The 22,018-nt window shown below is 40.2% G+C and overlaps 2 protein-coding genes across 6 annotated transcripts in view; both read right to left on the bottom strand.

Moving 5' to 3' along the window:
- The window catches only part of LOC146760017 (uncharacterized), a 14,679-nt gene extending 7,025 nt beyond the window's left edge, over positions 1-7,654 (bottom strand). For both annotated transcript variants that reach the window (XR_014948975.1, XM_085555357.1), the window contains exon 1: positions 1-7,654. This exon is cut by the window's left edge and continues 775 nt beyond it. The gene's annotated coding sequence lies outside the window, so the exon portion shown is untranslated.
- A 1,661-nt stretch (positions 7,655-9,315) lies between these two features.
- Positions 9,316-22,015, bottom strand: ACADSB (acyl-CoA dehydrogenase short/branched chain). 4 transcript variants are annotated; one of them, XM_032445619.2, is made up of 11 exons: positions 21,960-22,015; positions 20,437-20,602; positions 19,447-19,684; positions 18,524-18,730; positions 17,908-18,078; positions 16,611-16,736; positions 16,150-16,242; positions 14,772-14,861; positions 13,752-13,889; positions 13,085-13,184; positions 9,316-12,578 (listed from the first exon to the last, which is right to left on the bottom strand). In XM_032445619.2, exons 4-11 carry the CDS (start codon positions 18,725-18,727, stop codon positions 12,508-12,510), a joined length of 993 nt encoding a protein of 330 aa, XP_032301510.1. In that variant the 5' UTR covers positions 18,728-18,730; positions 19,447-19,684; positions 20,437-20,602; positions 21,960-22,015; the 3' UTR covers positions 9,316-12,507. The 4 variants fall into 4 exon arrangements, with proteins under 4 accessions (XP_032301510.1, XP_015723019.2, XP_085411473.1 ...); XM_015867533.3 differs by having other exon boundaries at positions 19,584-19,684; XM_085555347.1 differs by having other exon boundaries at positions 20,437-20,599.
- Between the last annotated feature and the right edge of the window lie 3 nt (positions 22,016-22,018).

Below are 22,018 nucleotides of genomic sequence, written 5' to 3'. Positions count from 1 at the left end.
GTTTTGTGCCCCATCACCTCTTCATTATTAGACTGAATTGCTTCCTAAGGACCAAATCATGCAAAGAGTCTTGATGCTCCTGCGAGGCGCTGGGCACCCTCTTCTCATCCATTTCACTTAGGCAGCTGCTTTTCATGGAAATTGATGGCATGCTCAGGCTGGAAGAGTCCCAAGCTGACATTCAGATTCAGCATTCGAAATCTTCATTTGCAGCAAACAATGATGCACGTGATCCTGGCTTGCTTAATGCAAGTTAATGTTGCTGCCCGGCCATCAAGGAATGAAGGCATAATAAAGGATCAATAATTGTAATGATCTAAGTAATGGTTTTGAAATATTTAACCAAAGGCAACAATTAAGGTTCTTTTAGATGTTGCAAACTTAAAGCCTACGGTCTTGAATCTCATTCAAGTGCTTACCCTTAATGAATGTACAAGTCTCTAAACAGTGCTCCCCTCCCACTCGCGCTACTCCACCTACAGCCTGCACAGAATCCAATACCATGAAAATCACACAAACATGCAATGAACTTTTCTCTATCCCAGGTTTTGCCTCACTTACAAACAATGCTAAACTGAGGATAACATTAAGTATTTAACCTGAACGATCGCAACCTGTCATGTTTTTCCCCCAAGGAAATCTTGGAGAATGATGAAAATCTGTGAGAACGATAAAACGAAGGCAGCCACCACATTCCACACCATCCCACACTGAGAAAAACTCCAAGTTTAAGGCCATCTGTATTTAAATCCAGGGCCAGATAAGACATTTAAATTTTAGTAGCACTCAGTTATACACCTGACATGGAGAAATGGCTGCAATCCTTTTTATCAGGCTGGAAAATAGGCATTAAATGACAAAATATTAGCCAGGCCATAGATCCACAAAACCTATAAGTTCTGAGGGAGCTTCATTAAATCTGTTTTTATCAGACGGGAGAGAAGGGCCTGGCATAACGTTGGAGGTATTTGAGGCATTGGACTTTTAGAGAATCACTGCCAGATCCTTCATCCACCTGTCTATTTTCATATTTATTGTTTTACCAATCACTTTATCCATCCATCTGTTCATCTGTGTAAACCCATTTTTTTAAATTTTAATTTTTATTTATGGACTGACCTTAATAAACTCTCCTCAAGTACCGCGTGTTTATCACTGTCACGGGTGAAAACGTTATTAATGACAGGAGGGCCGAGCAGGGAAGACGACTGCCCTCTAAATTCCTTTTCAGCTGACTGGGCCGCAGCAACTCAGCTGGGTGGAGGTGGCTGGATCGATAAGGTCGGAGTTCAGTCACTGTTCCCATCTCCTCTATCATCCCCATCATCACCAGCTAACGATGCCTGCAGGTGGAGCAGGGCCCCTTCCACCTTTATGAATTGCCTCGCTCTGTGGCAAGGCCTCTCTGGCCCCATAGGAAGATCTGTGGTTAGCTCTGGATATTGTTTTGAAATGTATATGAGGGAAGACACAGAATTCAATAAAAGAAAAGCCCGGTGTGTTTATAGTAAATAGCATAAGGCTGGCAGTGAGGTGCTGGCAGACCAAACCTGGCTCCCACGGGTTTCAGCCGCTACAGAGAGATTCTGAATAAACATAAATAAGGGATGCTGCAGCTGTTAAATGCTTTCCTCATAACACACAGAAATCAGAGGCGTGTTAGCTTGCAGCACACAGTCACGAGCCTTACCTAGAGTAAACTGCTGCAGCACTCAGCCAGCTGGGGCTGATCACCCACCCCAGCATCCTCACTGCCACACAGCCGCAGCTTTGAGAGCTGCACCCCTTCAGACCGGGATTCACATATATCTTTTTGAGGGTGCAAATTCAGTCCTGAAAAATGATATTAATCACTGCTAATAACGTGCTTGTTTAATTGCTAACAGCAACGTGGATGATTGCTATGTCGAAAGCAAAAGGCAGGGAGCGTATCTCGAAGTAAGCTTAAAATTACACACTTACAGATTAAGACTGTTTCAAATTTACGATACGTAATGGTCACGAGGTGGCTATAAATGCTTTACGAGTTCACTTCGTTGACATAAGGTTTAACCTTGCCTCAAAAATACATTTTTATCCTGCTGACTTAAAGCAGGTTTGACAAATAGTCCGCAGGTTCGCTCAGCCCTCACTTGTTATCCCTGGCTGGCCCAGGTGCTGCTGGTGACAGAGCTTTGTCGTTACAAAGCCGTGAGGATGGGGACGTCCCTCTCACGGCTTCATTCTGTCTCCAGCATCATTCGAAGCCTCGGATCCCTGCCTTGGGTTTTATTTCGACATCGGAGGCGTAAATCAAGTCATAAACATATTTAAACTAATGTTGTTGAAAATCCGTAATTCTGACAGCAAAATGAGCAACAAAAGTGCATATAATATTTCGTGACATGTAATTTTAACTTCATCCAGTCTCCTCGCTTTTGAGACATGGTTACCTGCGGGATAAGGCAATAAAATAAGGATGTACAAGAATGTGTCAAATGTAGGGCTTCCCTAAATTACGCTCTGAGGCACAGATTAATACATTTAATACATTCCAGTCATGAGTGAAGTACTTATAGCAGAACAACTGCTCCTTCACTGATATCATTCACTGGAATGAACTACAGCTAACAGTGACAAGCTGGAAAAATGCCCCCACTTTTCAAACTGTACAAATGGCATTTGGACACAGTAACTCAAAACTGGACACTTCATTTCAAGTTTAAAGCTAGTGGTCCAGTCAAAAGCTATTACTCCATCTTCTTTATTTGTAGTCCATGCTTTTGTGCTCTTTAAGAATCAAATAAATACTGGTGTAATGGTTAGCAACTGCCAGTTCGACGAAAAATACTGCTAAATTCACCAATAAGTCTTTTTTCTACACACACAAATTTATGACATAAGAACTGAACCTATTCCTGTTACACTGTCTGGATAGTTTTTTAATGCAGAGGGGAGACTCACTTTAGTGATAAGAGTTTAAACCCGAACTCCTTTTTCCTGCTCTCTGTATCATACATCTAGATAGAGAGGAGCACGAAACAAACGAGCAGCGCACACAGGAGGTGTGCTGAGCTGGTTGGTGCTCAGCTGCATGAGCTGTGCAGTGATAAGGATTGAACAGCTCTGCAGTACAAACCAGTCTCTTTGTCTTCCCCATTTGCAACAATGGAATGTGATTATCTAAGAGCAGATGCCAGGTTTGCCCCCTCCTCTACGTTAAGAACTTAACCAGGCTCACAAGACAGCACCTCATGTCCCTCTGTCACTTCTACATGGAAAGATCTCTCATCCCTGTCTTCTACCCAGGAGTCAGGCCGTTTGCTTTTCATTCCCCCTGGCACCACGGGCAGACTGCAGGACTTGAGTTTGCCGAGATCCTGCTTTGATCTGCTTATACAGAATAGCCCATACTGACAGATACAAGGTCTGAGCTCCTCCTCAGCAATCAACATACGCATTGTACTCCTGGAGAAATGCCTCCCATACCCCCCCAAGCACGAGCTATGAGGCCATCTGTGAATTAATGCTTACTCCAGACAATGTCTGTGCTAAAAAATGCATTATTTGGTGCCACATGAAACCGCCTGGAAAAAAAAAAAAAAGCTTACAGCTATGGAGGTTACACCAGGAGCTGTGCTAACCTGGAACAGGCTGAGACTGACACAGGGGCGGTGTGATGAAGGGATGAATATTCACAGTGCCCAAGTGCCACCTCTCTTCTCCAGGCTCACCTTTTACAGGGCGCTGTATTAACTGCTAAAGGGGGTCTGCAAGCAGAAATTACTTTTGCTTCCACAAAAAGAACTTACTTCTTTCTCACCTTTCAAATGATGGGTTCTTACTCATGGACACTCGGAGGCTTCTAGAAGACCACTGTAATTCTCTCCCTCTGGCTGGTAGCTCCGCTGTCCAATGGTTAGCTGGTATTCTAGAAGAAGTTGTCTTTCTTAACCACAGATAGCTGCAAATTGCTCTCCTGAGCTCTGCCAGAGCCCCCAAAGAGAAGCATGAAAAGCCATGCAGGCTGCAGGAAGTCCCTTCTTGCACATGCAGGTTTGCTGCACTGCAGTATTGAATCCCCCAGCACAACAACGTCTGCCCTGACTGAAGGCAGTCACAAATTTGTGCCGAGAAAGTTCCACATGCTCTTCAACCTCATGGAGCTTCAGTGAGAACAAATCACTGCAGGATGCCCCAGGAAGAGGAAAAGCTGTGAATACTAATTTGTTTGGATACTAGGAAAAACCCTCACAATTAACATTCATTTGAAAAATAAAACTGGTTACTCTTCTCCTCCCCATCACTGTCTCATGTGAAATAGCATCAAGAAGTAGACCTATTATTGGACACTGCACGTATCAGAATCAGTTCTCATACTGCATCCCACGGTCCCATGTCACCACCTATTTCAAACAGCCCAGATACTCCAAACATGATCTGAAGTACCTAACAGTGCAGGAGTGGAGCTGACACACCTTGGTAATACATGAAAATGCACTGCAGACCAAGAGAACTTTCTCTATGTGAAAGAACAGAGAGTGAAGGGCCTCACTCCAGCTGCAGGGCTTGGATATTTCCCAGCACTATCTTAGAAATCTCTAAATTTCAAGATCATAACCCAACCCTATACAGATTTAGTTTGTTATATGAGTACGTAGAAGCTTCAACACCTCAATACCTTTGATAGGCTTATGACACAGAAAATGTTCAGCTTCGTCCATATCTGATCCCAGCTCAGCTTGTAAATGCTTTGAAGTAGAACTTCTTTTAGCCACATAACTGGGTTTGATATGAATCTTGTACAATGGGCAACAGCTGGAAGATCAATACAAATAAAAATGAAAAATAATGCCACGTTCTAAATTACTACGACGGATTCCTTGTATTAGTAATACGAAACGATTCAATCCATACTTGCAGGGTTTTATCAGTAGCCAATTACCAACTCAACACGTTTGCCGTGTCTGCCGGCTGTTCCTCAGAACAACAGCAAAATGCATTTCCAGTGTGGATTTTGACTTTGAAATCATTTAGACGAGGACACTCCTCAAGGCGCATCCATGCACGTGGAAGAAGCGGCCCTCAAACAGGTGACTCCTGGCAAACCAGCACAACCTAAGGAGAGGCGATGCTCCCAATGCAGCACTGTACATGGAACGCAGCACTGAGTAAGAGGGCAAAATAATTGGATTAGACTCACACAATTCAGACTTTCAGTTACTGGGTGCTTTCTGGCTCCCGGTTTCCACGGTAAAGTCAGGGTTTTGTTCCTTATTCCTTAAGTCCTTGTCCTGCTTATTTCCATATGAAAAGGTAAGTTTATAAAAGAGCTTTCCTATTTTACTGCATCTAATAGTTAATAATTTAAATCAGCGGCCATTATCGTCATATAGATTGACACAACCGGCATATGGATCATTCTGGGGATGAGGGTTAGTTTCTTTTAGGAGAGAATTGTTTTAGTTTTTGCAGGAAATTAATCAGGGGAATGGGCTTTGTGGAGCTTGGAGCAAATCTAATCTGTTCTTTGTTCAAATTTGCCTTGCTCCAATTCCTAGCAATTGTAGACAACATGCTCTTTTGTTCAGGAGCCACTTGTTACATGCATAATTAGAGACTGCAGTAGCTGTGTTTAAAGAAAAACTGTTTTCCAATGTAATGTGTGATCTTGATAATAGTATTTTCATCAAAGGTAGCAATTACATTCATTAAGCTGGGACTGGCAAGGCAGCGAGGAAATTAAGTGGAAGGTGAATAAAAAGCTCCCCTGTTTCTTTTTAAAATCTCCGTCTCTTTATAGGTTGAAATGCACCATGTTGAGCTGCAACTGGAAAATACATACTGGATATTAAAAAAGGAAAGGAAGGAAAAAAAAAACCTAAAGTCCTCCTTAACCTTTCTGAATAATGATCCAGGAGATATCCTAGGGACACCTACTATAGATGCACTTTTCAAATTAAAGGGCTTTATTCTACATTAATTTCTTATGCAAGTTTTAAACGAGCTCAACATATGATTCAGGTCTTTAAAGGCTCCAGGGCTCTCTAGGATTAATTCACTGTTCTTTTCACACATAAATTAATTGTTTTGTGTTCTCAAAAACGGCAAACAGCACATAAATCAACCGGTTTAGAAGAGACGTGAGGCTGGTACCTTTTGCAGATCACCCCAGTTGGCTATTTACACTTCATTACTATAATGTAAATTTTAAAAGGAAAAAGCTGTAAAAGTAGGACGTATGTTATTAATTCTAAGCGGATTTCTTGAACGTGTAACTCGTTTGAGCAATTTGATTCCCTGAATGACAGAAGTTGTAGAGCCATTCTTCCAGCACTCCAATTACATTCTGCCCAGTTAATAATTCAATTAGACATCACTAATGTATGTACAAACATTCCCCACGTTAGAAGTAGACAATTCTCCCAGTACCGCTATTTTTGCCTAAAGCCCGCAGAGATTTGCAGATGGGAAAACATGAAAACCTAAGGGTGAGCCATAGAGCAGTGGCAGGGCTGTGTCCTCCCTGCCTGCAGACTGCCCACAAGCTCTGCTGCTGATGGGAGCACACAGAAATCCCATACTGGGGTTCTAAAATGTAATACTGCTGGCTGAGAGGCAGGGGTGAGCGGGTACTGCCCCTTGTAGCTTCACTCACACAGCCAGGACAGCACACTGCTGTCCTGCTCGCTGGGCAGAAGGCACAGCACATTAGTTCTGCAGCCAAAACACTCCCTGGCAAACAACCCTTTCATCAAGTGGGGCAAGTCTAACTTACAAGCGCTTACAGCAGGGCAGGAACTGAGATGCTGACCACGGCAGCGCTGTGCTCCTGCCTGAACAAGGATGTCCCAGCACACTGTCATCTTGAAGAAAGAGAGAAAGATTAGAACCAGAACCTGCCTGGCTGTGGCTCCCAAAATAACTGCATCTCCCTCTGCCCTTCCCAGAAATAGAATGTGAAACCACAGCATCTTGGACAAATTGGAATTTGCATAGTTCTGCGAAACATTTCCTTCAGTTAGGAATGATTTAATTATTCTTCACTTCCTCTTCTAGAAATCATTCCTGGGTAATGATGTTAGCATAGAGCAGATATGTTTCAGTCAAGAAATTGATGTAATTCAGTGCCAGAAGGCTTTTTACAGTACCAAAAGAAAAAAAGAATTTTGTACGCTTCTAAATAGAAATAAGAATATAGAAAAGGTTGGCAATTCAATTACACAACTCTGGGTCACTGCGTGTCTTAACCTGGTGCCAAGTCAGCGCCCTGAAGAACGAGGGAACAACTCACGTGAACCAGATCCCTAGATTCTAAATAGTTACTAAATCATGACTAGCTGTATTACCTCCAGAGAAGTGTTTATCTCTGCAAATTGAATTGCTCAAGTCAAAGCGCAGTAGAGCTAGAATACTTGTGATATGGAATAGAAGACCTATCACTGCACCTTGCTTTGGACCTTAGAAACTGTGACTCTGTGTGATAGTTAAATATGTTTTACAAGTAGCTCCACCGAATCCAGCTTTTAGTATTCAAGCAGCAAGTAGAATAACCTGCCCCAGCAATCACTTGGAGGCCTTACCTCGACTAAACTGAGAACATTATTTTCTTTCTCATCTTAGACTGGACAGATGCTGAAAAGACAAAAGTAATTGGGTACTTCAGGAGGGAGATCAACAGTTTGCGCCTGATAAACAGCATGGAATATAAGGAGTTTTTCACTGAACAAGGGGAAAACAAGACTATGAACATAAGCACAGCCTTCATATCATATACCGATCTTCAAGTACATCACAGGGAGCCGTAAAACATTTTCCAAGTTCAAAAAGCACCTCAGCTGAAAAAGTGCTTTGCCTCAACTCTTATGGGAACAATGGGAGCGAATGCTGCATTTGGTGCACAAACATCTTCCACCTCAGGAACACAACGCCTAACATTTTCCTTCCTAAAACAAACAGCATTGGCTTTGACAGTAAAAAAAGCCATTTGCTGTGTACCAACACACCATCGGCTCAACCAACAAGACATCTTCCATCAGGGGAGGATTGCTTTTTCTTAAGGTCATGTAGTGAGGTTGCCTTGTGGTTTTTTCTTCTCCATACATACCGTCCTCCAGCATTAGTCACTGTACACTAATGAGACGTGAAGGGGGATAACAGCTCCAAAAGGATGGAAATCCACGTGATTTCAAATGACAGAAGGATATACAAAATGCTATTGCTGCCTGCTGAAATTGTCTATCTTTCTGACTTATATTTAAATACATTTAGTCAGAAAATTGTTATGTTGTACTTACTTTTGAACACTAACATACCGGTATGAATCAACATGCGAACACTGATCTATGAAGCAAGCCATTAGGAAACAGTGGTTAGTTTTAGTAACTTAATATGTTACCGTACACAAACAGAATGCTTTCAGGGGAAAATAAACACCAAGATTTCAAAGCTTAATCATATCTCTCATAAAAACCAATGAGAAATTCCCTCCGGTGCGCTAAGTTGGACTTTGTTCATTGTAGTGACTCATCTTACAACAGCCACGTTTAACCAAAATAATTGCTGTCGCTCCTGTTTGTTAGCCTTCAACTCAAGATTAGCCACACACCGATGTCTGACCTTGGCACAGACTGGGGAAGAGTACTCAGGGGGGAACCAAGAAGGCACTCACTCCCTCTCACTCTTTGTGTACAGCTGGCCATGCCTTGTAGCTCTGGTCAACCAAGTCCAAATGAGAAAGACTTCCAACCATTCCCTTCCACTTAGACTATGGAGCTGCATATCAGAGCAATGCCTTGTAAAGTGCTCTGCAACTGATACATTGCAGTATAACAAACTACCAACTGTGAAAATTCTTTTGGAACCACGCAACACACCTTCACCTGTCTCATCAGCTCGCACTTGATTTGTGCCTCCTCCAACAGTTTGCACAGTGATAACATAACAGGTAAATATTCATGAAGTATTTCTGGCAGCTGTTAGCCACTTTTACATTATTCTCTTTGGAGAACATTTACCACATTGGTACAGAGAAAACATTCTGGGGCCAAGGAGAAATGTTTCCCCAGTTTTCATGTATTCAATAAGTGAGCCCAAGGAAGTCAGACAGCTGCTTTTGAACCGGACTGTTTCACATCCAGTTTATCACGGTATGAAGAGCTTGAAATAGGTCTCTCACCAAAAGATTTCCAAATGGAAAAGCAATATCATGTTAATTAGAAAATTCTTTACATAGCGAAAAGCTCCCGTGGAACAATTACTCTGTATTTCACATCATCCTTTTCTAACGCAATCTTCACGTAGGGAAAAGAAAATACGAAAGAAAGAACAACAGCATCAGAAACATCATATAAAAGGTTATATTTGAGTATTTTCCAGATAACAATTAAAGCTTTCTGTGGATACCTGCGTCAGAGCTTCATCACAAACCGGAGTGATACAAAAGAACTATGACAGAAGATTCATCCTGCCCCAGTACAAAAACTGCAATTTAAACATTTAAATGACAGATTACCAGAGAACCATCATCTGAAACACGAGATAAGCATTGTATCTAGTCAGGTATCAAATCAGGCACTTTTTAATGCATTCTCAAAGGTTTTTTCCTTCTAACCAGTCCAGACGTAGCATTTGAGTACTGAAGATGTTGTTCCAAGGTAATAGATGAGACTGGCTGAAATGACTAAGGACATATACAGGCAAATTCACTGATTACATATTGTGTATGAAGCAGCTTTAAGTCCTACCCTCATCACAAAAAGCCTTGTAACATTCACCACGCCAGCTCTGCTGCCCCACACCATTAACAGTCTCATGCTCAACAGTGCCAAGTGCAGAAGTGCCATTTATGACAATGCATAAACGCACGTCCAGACTCAACAGGGGTGGGGGCTACAGGCAGCTCTTAATAGCTCCTGGACAACGGAGCATGCCCTATTACTAAACAAACGGCTGCATTAGTGCAGCCAGGGAAGCAGGCTTAAGAGGATCAAACAAACTCTTCCCAGAGCAAATGAGCAAATGCCAATGCTGACAAAGTGATGTGTGCCCTTTTTAAGGAAAAAATGGATTCTGGGAAGAAACCTGGTGGTTAAAGTTCACTTGTGCGAATATTCCTCCACAAAATCTTGTAGACATAAATAAAATGCATTCATTTCTTTCAAAAGAAAGAATTTGGAGAACACAGCATATGGAACTGAGAGACATGAAACACTCAGACATAATACTAGCTGATGGACTGACTTGGCTTTTCTAAGAAGAACTGTTGACTTGTTTTCCAAAGCACAGAAACCAAGTTGAGACTGCAAGAAATCACAGTATTACGAGTTTTTTCTTGACTTTTTTCATATTTTAAATAGACACCTAACAGTTCTACACAAAGAGACAGAAAAAAGAGCCTTTTACATGAGGCTGAATATCCAGCCCTGAGCAGTCCTTCAAGGAGCTCTGCACTTTCCTTAATAAAGGGTTTGCTTTTAGCACTATATTAAGTCAGTTAAGTACCATCACCCACTTTGTAGCCTCACACAAAACTAAGGAAGCCAACCTAAGATACTGCCTTGCACTACAAGGTCCATTAAACAGTAGGAATCAAAACCTGATCTCTGCTGATACTCGTGTTAGCAAAGCAGGCTGGAGCAGCCGAGGACAGCCTCTCACATTAGAACACTGCATCATAGCAATCAAGGACACTCAAGTATTTATAGTAAGATTATGATCAGCGCAGTCTCACAGATGCCTATGTTGAGTAGAGTAACTGCTGTTAGTCATTGTAGTGTTCATAGTCTTACCTGTAGTCTAGCATCTGAAAGAAAGTCTGCAAACAACCCAAAATGTATTTTAACATAAAATACATGGAAGGAACTCTCAGGAATTCTCTAGTCTACCCTCCTTCTCCTGAACTTTTGAAAATCCCAAAGATTTTGAACAAACTCATACGGAAAGTGCTTTTGTATTTGGCATAATTATCACATTCATTCTTTGCCTGTCAACAAGGCAAAGAGCATATATGGGGCAAGACATTCATTTTAGTGGGTAATAGGTAAACAGTTGGACTGGATGATCCTTTAGGTCTTTTCCAACCTTGATGATTCTATGATTCTATGATTAAAATAGCTACTTCCCTTTGAGGCTGAAAGCAAGTGTAAGAACTGATGTTTTTCCCCTCGCTTGTTTCTTTGTATAAGGCACTGCAGGGTGTTTATCAAAACACACCTACTATTACGGGCCCTTTCCCACAGCTGGCCAGAACATTCTATGCGAGTCTCAGATCGTAACTTGCTAAGCTCCACTCAAAGTTAAACATAAGTGACCAGGAAGCTTTAAAAAATGAGATCCTTCTAAGCTGGCCAGAACAGAAAACCAATCTTTCCCTACCCAAAACACTTGAAACAAATTGCCAGTTACAGCAATTATATAATTATATAAACTTTCAGTCTCTTGACTCTAAGCTAATTAGCTCCCCAACACTGAAGAGTCTTCAGAAGTAAATGAAATGTTTAATTTTAAAGTAAACAGAGAGGGACAAAACAGCAAATTCATCTCCAGGAAATTACCTCCCTCTCTCTCTCTCCAGTGAAGGTAACTGTCTCTTAGCGGTTGCAGAGAAACCACTAACTTCCATGATTTTTCCCCCCACAAATTAACAGTCCCCTCCATAACTCTCAGGAAGGTTCTGAGGACTGAAGTTGATAACACATACTGAACATGGAAAGGCTGCTGCGAGGTGGTATAAGGTAGATAATAGGAAATGCTGTGATATCTCTGTCTTTCTGAAGAACCAGTAGAGCTTTTTAACCCCATTTCACAGAGATTTCAACTCAACCTTTTATAGAAGGATATCCATAAATAGCCTCTTAGATTTAAACCCTTAACATCTGAGAATGCTGGAAAGGGAGGCAGACATTATCCACCTTTCAATTCTACAGACTGAGGTTGGAAGGGCTTAATTACCAGGATACACTTAAGAACACACTAAAGGCTGACAAAAAAAAAATTACTCCAATTATTACAGCAGCTCCACAGACATCACTCCCCAAAAGAGGAAAACCATCCCTTTTACCTATTTCCAAACAGCTCTCCTCATACCCCATGCTAAAAAAAGGCATAAAGAACAAACTGAAGCATTACACCGCACAACAGTTTGGCTGCACACAAAGTGACCTTTCCTCTCCCCCACGCAGCTGAACAGAAGCTTTTATATCAGGCAACTTTAAAGTTTCTCGTTTCACTTCGAAATCTTGAGGTTCATACACACCGTTTGTATAACTGAAAGCAACAAAATAATTTCAGCTCAGAGATGCTGAACTCAAGATTTAGATTTGAATGTAGAATTCATGATTTAGCATGGTTTACACATTCGCTGTCCCCAAATGCAGAATTCACCGTTTTCCTTGTGATTTTGTCTCTGATGATGCATTCTCATTTATGATATCACTTTGGATTTTGTACAGTCATGAAACACCTGTAATTAACGATTAGTGCTCAGTGAAGCTGTTGCTGTTAGCAGTCACAAAGTTCTTCCTTTCTTCAGTACTCCTGTGCTAAGCTTTTTGCAATGGTGCTCAACTGGATATTTGAAGTTCCTTCATATATTGTACCTGAAATTAGAACAGGAAAAGTTAGGAGTCTATAAAATCACAGTGAGTACATCAAGATATCGAGATATTATCCTAACAGTCCAGCTAGGATACTTACAATTACAAACTGAAGCTTTAATAAGCAAGTTCTAGAATTAACATTCACGTAGATGTTCGTATCTTATCCAGGACAATCAAAACACTTTTCTTTTGGTACAACAGAATGACAAGAAATTTCCATGAAAACCAATTCCTAGATAACCAACAAGAAGCTAACCACCAACATGTCAGCAATTGGTAGCAATGACAAACCCTTAAGTTCAGCAGTTACACTGGTAAACAAGGAAACCTTCATGAAATTCTACATAGATTCAGATCTTTAACCCAGAGACTACAGACAAAGAAGCATTTTAACCAGTGCTGATTACAGCTCTGAGGGAAAAAAATCTCTGTGAAAAACTAGCCATTCATGTCCAAAGTATAGTGATAACAATGCAACAAAAAACATTTTAGAGGCTATCACTCACCTATTTTGCAGTCACGATAGTACTTTTCTATTGGATAATTCTTTGTGAATCCAACGCCACCCATCCATTCAATACATTTACTAGTAGTTATTGTTGCAACCTATGAAAACAGTTTCATCGTTATTACTTCAGGATTCAACATCTGGTAGGCAACACCATACTTTGTTTTATAGCCATTAAAAGTGAAGACCAAATAGTAATTAGAACAGTAACTAGTATAAGTGGGAAAATGACAGATAGTTATTTCTCTATTCATCTAACCCAAGTTATTTTAGAACAAGAACATTCTTCCACATCAGAGAACATCAAGAATTCACTATTACTACAATGGCTCATATGACACCCTATGAAACAGACTAGCAGAAATAGGCAAAATAGCAATTAAAAAGAAACAGAAGCGATGCAGTAGTGAATCATATTAAGCATCACAGTTGTGAACCAGCTAAGTTGAATCACTTATTTCCCCAGCCACAAAAAGAATCCTGAGAGAATGAAATCTCTCTAGGTAACTCAAAATACAAATTCACTTTCTCTTTTAATGTCAGAAGATAGAAATGCAGCTACAGTTTTCACAGCAAAACATGACATAACAACTGCACGTTCAGTAATAGAAGAAACTTTCAAACAGCAGTGAAATAAACATATTGAATTGAAAACTATAAGTTACCTCTGCAGCATAGTATTTGGCCATGCTTGCCTCCTTTATGAATGGCCTTCCTGTTTCTGCAAGACGGGCTGCATTGTAGGTCAACAGCCTTGCAGCCTCCAGCTGTGTGGCCACCTGAGCTATCTGATGTTGCATTGCCTGTAATAAGCACGTCACAAGTCAGCCAGAATTAATTTTTATACTCACTCTTCAAAAGACATGAAAGAAGCTTCTTAAATAAAATGGAGAACTACTAAGGCAACAACTACCTCTTCTCATGCACAATAACCATGAGACAAAAGCTATGGGTGGCATAGAAAGGAGAGGGTGTCACTGATGAATGGATTCCAGAGGATGAAAATGGTGATGGAATTCACCTCCAAACGGCAGGTATTAAAGAAGAATAGGATTACAGAAAGAGATACAAACATTATGATGATTGAAAATGAATATTTAATAGTCTAACTTGCACCTAAAACACAATGAAATCTTTCATCTTATTAGAACGTTAACGCTGCTCCTTAAAATCTGCAGAAACATATAGCAGAAACATAAAGGCAGGTCAAAGTAATGAAATAATTTGGCAATTACAAAATTCAATTTCCCATTTGAAAGACACAGTTCCAACAATTTTCTAAATATCTCTGTGTGCTTCTTAAAATTTATACAAATTACCAGTAGCATTAATGTTCCTTCCCTTCAGCTGAGATGTAGGTTTCTTTTAACAAGAAAATTACTATGGTAATTACAATTATACATCTTCCTTATTAAACTATACATCATTTTTTTGCAACAAAGAGTCTTTCATTTTAAGATACAGATACTATCATGAAAACTAAATGTCTTTATATAACACAGGAAATATAATAATTCAACCAGTTTTCCTCATCTTGCCACGTTTCCCAGCATCTCCAGGAAAAGGCCTTCCCCTACACCTCATGTAAGTGTATAAAAGCCAGAATGTGCTCAACATACTGTGAGATTAAAAATCAGTGTATATTTTGAGGCAGAAAAAACTCTCATGAACCCATTAACAAGTACCTGGAAATCAAAGACGGGTTTCCCAAACTGGACTCTCTCCTTTGCGTATGGAACTGCATGGTCAAAACACCCCTGTGCCAGCCCTAACATCTGTAAAAAAAGATGAGATTCAGCAGAAATTAGCTAATGAAGGCACCATACAGAGATCAGAGCACAGAGTCATCTGCCTACAAAAAAGGGTGTGAGAAAAGAACATAAGAAAATAATGCAGTACTCCACTCATTAGCTACACTGGTATATTTAATGTCGTCTTGAATAAACTCATGCGAATGAACTAAGTACACCTCTAACAATATACACATCTACCTTGCACTAAAACTGTCTGAGACTGTTTTCACAGCCATAATGATATTTTTATATAATTTTAATTATCTTTTAAACCTACCACACTGCAAAACTAAATTCAATACTACAGGGCTTTAAAACTGCTCTTCTCGTTCATTCAAGTCTATTTCTCACCATTTACCAAAAAAAGTAGTAACTAAGATATAACAACTACCTGACCTTAACTTTTAATTAGGCTATAAGTATAACTTGAAGTAATTAAGTGAAATTCTAGACCATGTATTTTACTGACAGAGCATCTATATTATTTATATCTCTGGGAATAAAAGGGCCCATGGCTCCAGTTTTCAAATGCCGTATCTGGCCAAGTTTAATTGAAGATGATTTTCAGAAATGATGGAATAGCATTTAGCAACACAGCATACTGCCATGTGAAGAGTCTAAGCTTTAGAAGGACCACTATTCCTGCTGTGCTTATTCAGAGGTCTGGCTGCAAGCTGGAGGAAAAGGTAAGGGAGGATCAGTAGTACAAATGCATCACACCCTACACAGCACAACTACATCCACAACAAAATACCAAGAAAACATCACTTTTTAGGAAGTAAATTCAAAAATACAGAGAAAAAAAAAAAACAAAAAACAAACCCAAACTTGCCATAAGCTCTTCTATTATAAGGTTGTGTCTGATTTCCAATGAAATCACCAGCAGTCTGAGATCCAAAGTGAGTTTACAACAAAATGTGGCACTTGGAAAAACATCCAAGATGAGCAAATGATTTCTCAAAGATGTCATTAAGACAAAACTTTCAAACTATAAGTTAAGAAGCTATAAGTTAATCACCAAGACAAGATAATTGCTATTAAACATGCTTAAATGTATTGCTTATGTCACAGAAAGGATTTTATCATCTGCAGTTGTTACAGTATATTACTGCAATTTAGACACAGGAACAGTGCCATCTAGTGGCAATATAGTTTTTAACAAATTATCTCCTAAATTGTTTATTCTTACTGGCTACCAATACTTTGTAAGGTTCAATCCAAATTGTAAGTTACATAGTGGTTGCATTCAGCATTAAACAACACTACCCACCTGTGCAGCAATCCCTATTCTGCCACCGTTCAGCATTCCAATCGCATACTTGTAGCCCTGTCCAACCTGCCCAAGGATATTTGTCTCAGGAACCTAAGGAATAAAATCACTCAATTATTTGTGTCCTATCCTGTTGGAAATGTCCACAGGTGAATCACTGTACACTTTGTTTAATTTTCGCTATAAATGAGGGCATAAAACATAAACCAACCATCTGCTTATAAGAAGATCTGATCAGAACATTCTCTGATGATAAATTCAAGCGGGAAAAATGGTATCAAAGTTTACAACTTAAAATTCAGCCCTCCTGAGTATTTCTGAGAAATAGGGATACTGTAACAGCTATGAAGGGGAAAAAGGGAGAAAATAATGGAAATTCAGTTAACATTATTTCCTTATGTGTTTGAGCAAGCTCAAATCATACCCAAATTATGCTTCAATAGCTAAACAGCTTACAATACCTTAACATTTTCAAATGTTACTGGGCAAGTGGATGATGCTCTGATTCCAAGCTTATCCTCCTTCTTGCCTACGTGCAGCCCCTCTGTGTCACGATCTACTATAAAGCAGGTAATTCCCTTGTATCCCTAGGATGAATTAAAAAAATAATAACTGTTATTTTATACTAGTATTACCAAATGCTTATATAAATATCACATTCTGATACTGATATTTAATACCTGCTTCACACATTGCTAAATAAAACACTGGTGTTGTCATCTGCACCTCTTATCTGCTAATTACAGTTCAACAACACAAATCAAAGCAAACAATTCTATTAAAATATTCCGTGTGGAAAATAGAATAATTTGGGGAGTTCTTAAAAGGTCAGGAAACCAGTATTATGCCAATGGAATGGGATTGCAGTGCCTGTCTGTACTGGAAATCACAGGGGTAGCAAGTTAATGCTGTGTTGGAACACAGCACAGTTAAGCAGTGAGCTGCCATGCAGAGGGTGTGTTTAGGCTCAAGCGGACAAATGAATAACAGCTCTAAACCCACCCCTCAGGATATTCTACAGTATGCAAAGTTTTAGTTAAGCTCAATCACTCCGGCTATGCTTCAAAGGCTGCAAATATTCACTTCATTTTAAGGCTGCCCATTGTAAGAATGCTCACCAAGGAGACTGTTATCACTGGAAACCATGTCTGAATATTCAAAGTTCGGTATAAGTACTATAAAAGCCCTGAATGGACATCCACGATTGCTAAGCACATTCATCTTATGATTCTAGTCCGCAGAACAAGAATACCACTGCCTTTTCATTTTCAAAAAGCAGTGGGAACATATTTTGTACAGTACTCTGAAATCATTCAGGTGGTTGTTGTACATATTCAGATCACAATTTGGACAGGACACTCAATAACGCATGTGACAATACATAGAATGTACAGTCAGTCTAAATTCTGTCACCTCTACGCACAGGATTGCAGCTTTCACAGCTGAAATCTTACATTCCTGGAGTACAGCAGTGATTCCTGATAGCTGGCACAGTGAGGCATGAATATGCCTCATAAATGAATTTATATATATATAAATGAATATTCAGATATGGGTTTGGTTTTCTTCTTTTTTTTAAGCCTGAACTTTACTACTGTGTGTTTGTTAATTATTGAGCGCATGTAGCCTAAGCACTGTTTTGCCTTGCAAAACAGCAACTTGTCCGTTAGCCTTTAACATCAGATTATTAACATAAATGTCACAGCATCATATATCATTACCTGTCGCTGAAAACAACACACTTCTTTACCAACTTACTGAGGCAGGATCCGTATTTGCCATCACAAAGAAAACCCCTGCATGTTCTGCTAAGCTAATCCACATCTTTGAGCCATTGATGATATAGTAGTCTCCTTTCTTTTCAGCACGAGTCTTCAAAGAGAAAGCATCACTGCCAGATCCAGCCTCTGACAGGCAAAAACTGCCTATCTGTCAAGTGAAGGGAAAAATTCATTTGAGGAATTCTGCAACAGAAACAGTTACCAACAAGCACAAGCCTCTTGAATTCAAACCTTTTAACCTACCACCTTAAAGTAACTAAGTTTCAGGTATAGAGGTTAACAACAGAAACGCTATTGATATTCATATCTCTAACAGCCAATTGCTTTAGAGATTTTTTTTCCATAGCAAGTTAAATTTTAATGGAACTGAGACCCTTTCCTCTTTTACCTCTCATCTACTGAGGGCAGGACATCTCTCTACCACCACAGCTCTTATATCTAACAAATGTTTCAACGTTCACATACAAAGACATTCTCCACTGCTGCAGTCACCCATTTAGTTAATGGGGAAAAAAACCCAACCACCCAAGCACTAATATTATTTAACTTCTGAAAACCATCCTATATTATAGTAATATGAGATGTTGACTCACTGTATCTTTAGACACCCGAGGCAAGTAGGTTCTCTTTTGTTCTTCTGTTCCATATGTGGTAAACAACCTATTGGTCAGTGTATTTTGGAGCTCGCACATGAGAGCTACAGTCGGATCAACTTTGGCCAGTTCTTCTACTGCCAATATGACGGAGAAAAATGAAGCTCCAGTTCCTCCATACTCTTCCCCAAGCTCAATACTCATCAGCTGAAATGGAAAAGATGCAAATACATCAGTCTTCCTCATGAGTTTGCATCAACCTGTTTGCCAAAGCCAATACTTAAAAGATTAAGATAAAAGCTACAACATATCAACATTTCCAAGTCCTTTCTTAAAGATGCAGCTCCTTTCAATACCCTTTACAAACTAAAAAGTGTATCACAGAAGTCAGGAGTCAACTTGTGCAAGCTGACAACTTGTGTCACAAAAGCAGAATACGGGCCCAATGACACTCTGCAATTTCAATACCAGTCCATCATTTAGAGTTGCCATTGTACAAAATGATGTTTTCATCATAGACAAGCATTAGGTTTGATAGCAGGAAAGGCTACAATTAAATGCGGGAACGATAAACAGGTTACTAGCAACACAAGCTCCTGTGGCTGCCTTGTATGGACATGAATCATAGAATTACCCAGGTTGGAAAGGACCTTGAAGATCATCAAGTCCAGCCGCAGCCTGACAACCGCAACCATAGTACCCTAAAGACTCTCAATGCCCTTGTCCAGTGACACAGATATGCTGGTCCCAGTGTTGCGTGCAATTATTCTTATCCAAACAAACAAAAAAAGATAAAGAACTCAAAGATAATTTGAAGAATGCAGTACAAGAATGGGACAGATGGAAAGAATTTCACAGTAAAAGCTGGAGAGAGATTAGAAAAGAAAACAAAACTGCCCTTTTGCTTATAAATCCAAACTCACCAACAGTTCATTATCTCAACTGAATTAACTCTCAGAGTCTTTTAATCTATAAATCTGAAGTGGACAGTTAGAAACTCATAGTAGTGGCGCTGCATTATTTAGTCAAAAACTAAATAACGAAGTAAAAATGTGCAGACCCCTTGTTCAAACAATCCCTTTATTACAGAGTCTTCCATTTGCGAATTCTCATCCATTTTTTGTACCAGAGGTGCAACCCGTTCCTGAGCAAATCTTTTCACTGTAATGAGAGAATAAAGAAAGCAGGTAAGTATTCTACCACTCTACTTGAGGAGCACTGTAACAGTCACACTGTATTTCTGAGAGGTTATGCCTCTGTTCTGAGGCTCCCAGATAACTTAATAAAAAGACAAGAAGTGAAACAAAGTAATGTGCCACAGTGTTCAATTATCATTCACGTTATAAGCTTGTGAACCAAAACAAATACTTCTACAGATTAAAAAAAAAGGGTGGGAAGGGGGAGTGGGGGAAAGGGAAATATTCACAATAGGCCCTTTATTTTGTTAGCTGTATCTTCTTCACAAATTCAGCTTCTCACTTGAGCAGTCTTAGGGCTTTAACGCACACGTTGAGTGTATGAGATGATAAGTAAGGCTGTTCCTGTTCAACCTGAGCCTAAGAAAACTCTTGTAGATATGCAGGTTCTCACTCTGACCCCTCCACTCCTAAGTCTTCCTGCATTACAGGCACACACCATATCTATCACCACCTGGAAACAGGTGAAACCTCTGTCAACCAGCTGGAGCAGTGACCCACAGCTGAACCAAGCATTTCTGAAAGGGCGTGAGACAACACCGGGCAATTTCACTGCTGCAGCAGCAACAGTTTCAAACAGCTAATATTTACTCACGCAGAGTAAACTGCACTATGGTATGTGCACTTGTGCTCCGGTAACACAGAAGAAGGACCAAAACAACACCGCATTCTTCTAGCTAAGCCCTCCTAAATTTTAACCACACAGAAAACAGGTACCCATATCTTTCAGCATCGTTTCCTCTTCAGTGAACGTTTGCAGTGGAGCACAGACGAGTCCATCAGTCGTCACACTTGGCACAGGTTCTGATTTGAAGGATCTATAGACACATGGAGAAGCCCTCCAAGAGGCTGCCAAGTACGTTGGCACATTTATTTTCAGCTGCTGACAATAAAGAACAACAGAACAGTTAGAATTCGTTTCTGTGGACTACTTAAAAAATTTAGTAACTTTTATTTTAATTGGAAAAAATACAGTTTTAACCACAAGATAACAGACTGAACTCTCTCTCTGATCTTCTAGGGACCAGCAACTCTCACTTTTAAAGCACCGACAGCCCTTTCTCTGACTATTTCACTGTGAAAGGGCATGACTTCAACAGCACTGTGGATTTTTTCTGTTCCAATTGAGATCTTACTTATCACCGGCTGATTTTCAGAGCAAACATTTCACAATCCAAGCACCAGGCATTGGAAGCATTCTATATAGTTTAAGTCCTACAGCTGGTATATTGGCAGTACTCTGTAACTAATTATTAACACGTCATGGTTGGCTTATTTAAGAAGTACAGGAAGGAACTAAACCTGAACGATTAAACTCACCCCTCTCAGAAGCATCTTTGCATTCATCCATGATATAAAACAACCTCAAATGACATCAAGAAGCAGTGAGCTTCTACCCCAGAGAGTAGAGGTATTACACAGTTATTTTACTGCAGGAGGAACTGTGCTAAGCATGAACTGCAAGATCCAAACCCAACATTCCCTATGGCTGTTGTTGTTCAATCAGATCTTTACTACAGATTCCAGATTGGTTTTCAGGAGCCCACAGACAGAGCAACAACACAGCACAGACACAATCAGTTTTAAATGCAACACATAGGCTTAAAATAACCCAACCTAAACATAAATAGTTTTACTCTTAGAAGTCATTCAGTCATACGAGTTTTATGTTCTCAGATAGCATTTAACACACATAAATGTTACTCAGATACCTCAGTATTACCTCACTGCTTCTGCAATGTATGCTGCCAAGGGACTCCAGCCGTCTGCCCTACCAAAAACACACACTGAAACATAGTTGAGCTGCTTATAACATTACTTATCTCAACTCTTACCTTCACCTCAGCTTGCCTGGTTGTTTTAGGTTTTACAACCTAAAACGCCAATACCTGAATACTACAATACTGAATACTACAACACTGAATACTACAATACCGAATACTACGGGGAGGAATTTCACACAGGAGCAGGTAGTGACAGAACAAGGGGAAATGGTTTTAAACAGAAAGACGGCAGATTTTTACTAGACATTAGGAAGGAATTCTTTACTGTGAGCTATCGGAACAGGCTGCCCAGTGAGGCTGTGGATATCCTAACACTTAAAGCATTCAGGGCCAGGCTGGAGGGGCTGTAAGGGAAATAGAACAACCCTCTCCTGCACTCCAGGAACCAAAAAGAACCCGAATTTCGACAGCTTTGAGGCACCTTCCCAGCTCCCACCGCCTCCCCCTCACCATCACCTTCACTCCGCTCCTCAGCCAGGCTCCCGCCGCCGCCATGCCGGCCCGCTGCCCTCCCC

Source organism: Coturnix japonica, chromosome 8 (assembly GCF_054131305.1).
Source record: "Coturnix japonica strain WE chromosome 8, WE-NBRP24, whole genome shotgun sequence".
Taxonomy (NCBI): Eukaryota; Metazoa; Chordata; class Aves; order Galliformes; family Phasianidae; genus Coturnix; species Coturnix japonica.
Note: the sequence above shows the minus strand (reverse complement) of the source record. Positions and strands in the feature narration are given on the sequence as shown.

What these genes read in the sequence shown, in the direction of transcription:
- ACADSB (XM_015867533.3), bottom strand. Translation starts at nt 21,998, where the DNA reads ATGGCGGCGGCGGGAGCCTGGCTGAGGAGCGGAGTGAAG. An exon ending in CTCGGGTGTCTAAAGATACA is followed by an intron (nt 18,079 to 18,523) that starts GTGAGTCAACAT and finishes TTCACTTGACAG; the next exon opens with ATAGGCAGTTTTTGCCTGTC. An exon ending in CAAATACGGATCCTGCCTCA is followed by an intron (nt 16,737 to 17,907) that starts GTAAGTTGGTAA and finishes AATTCATCCTAG; the next exon opens with GGATACAAGGGAATTACCTG.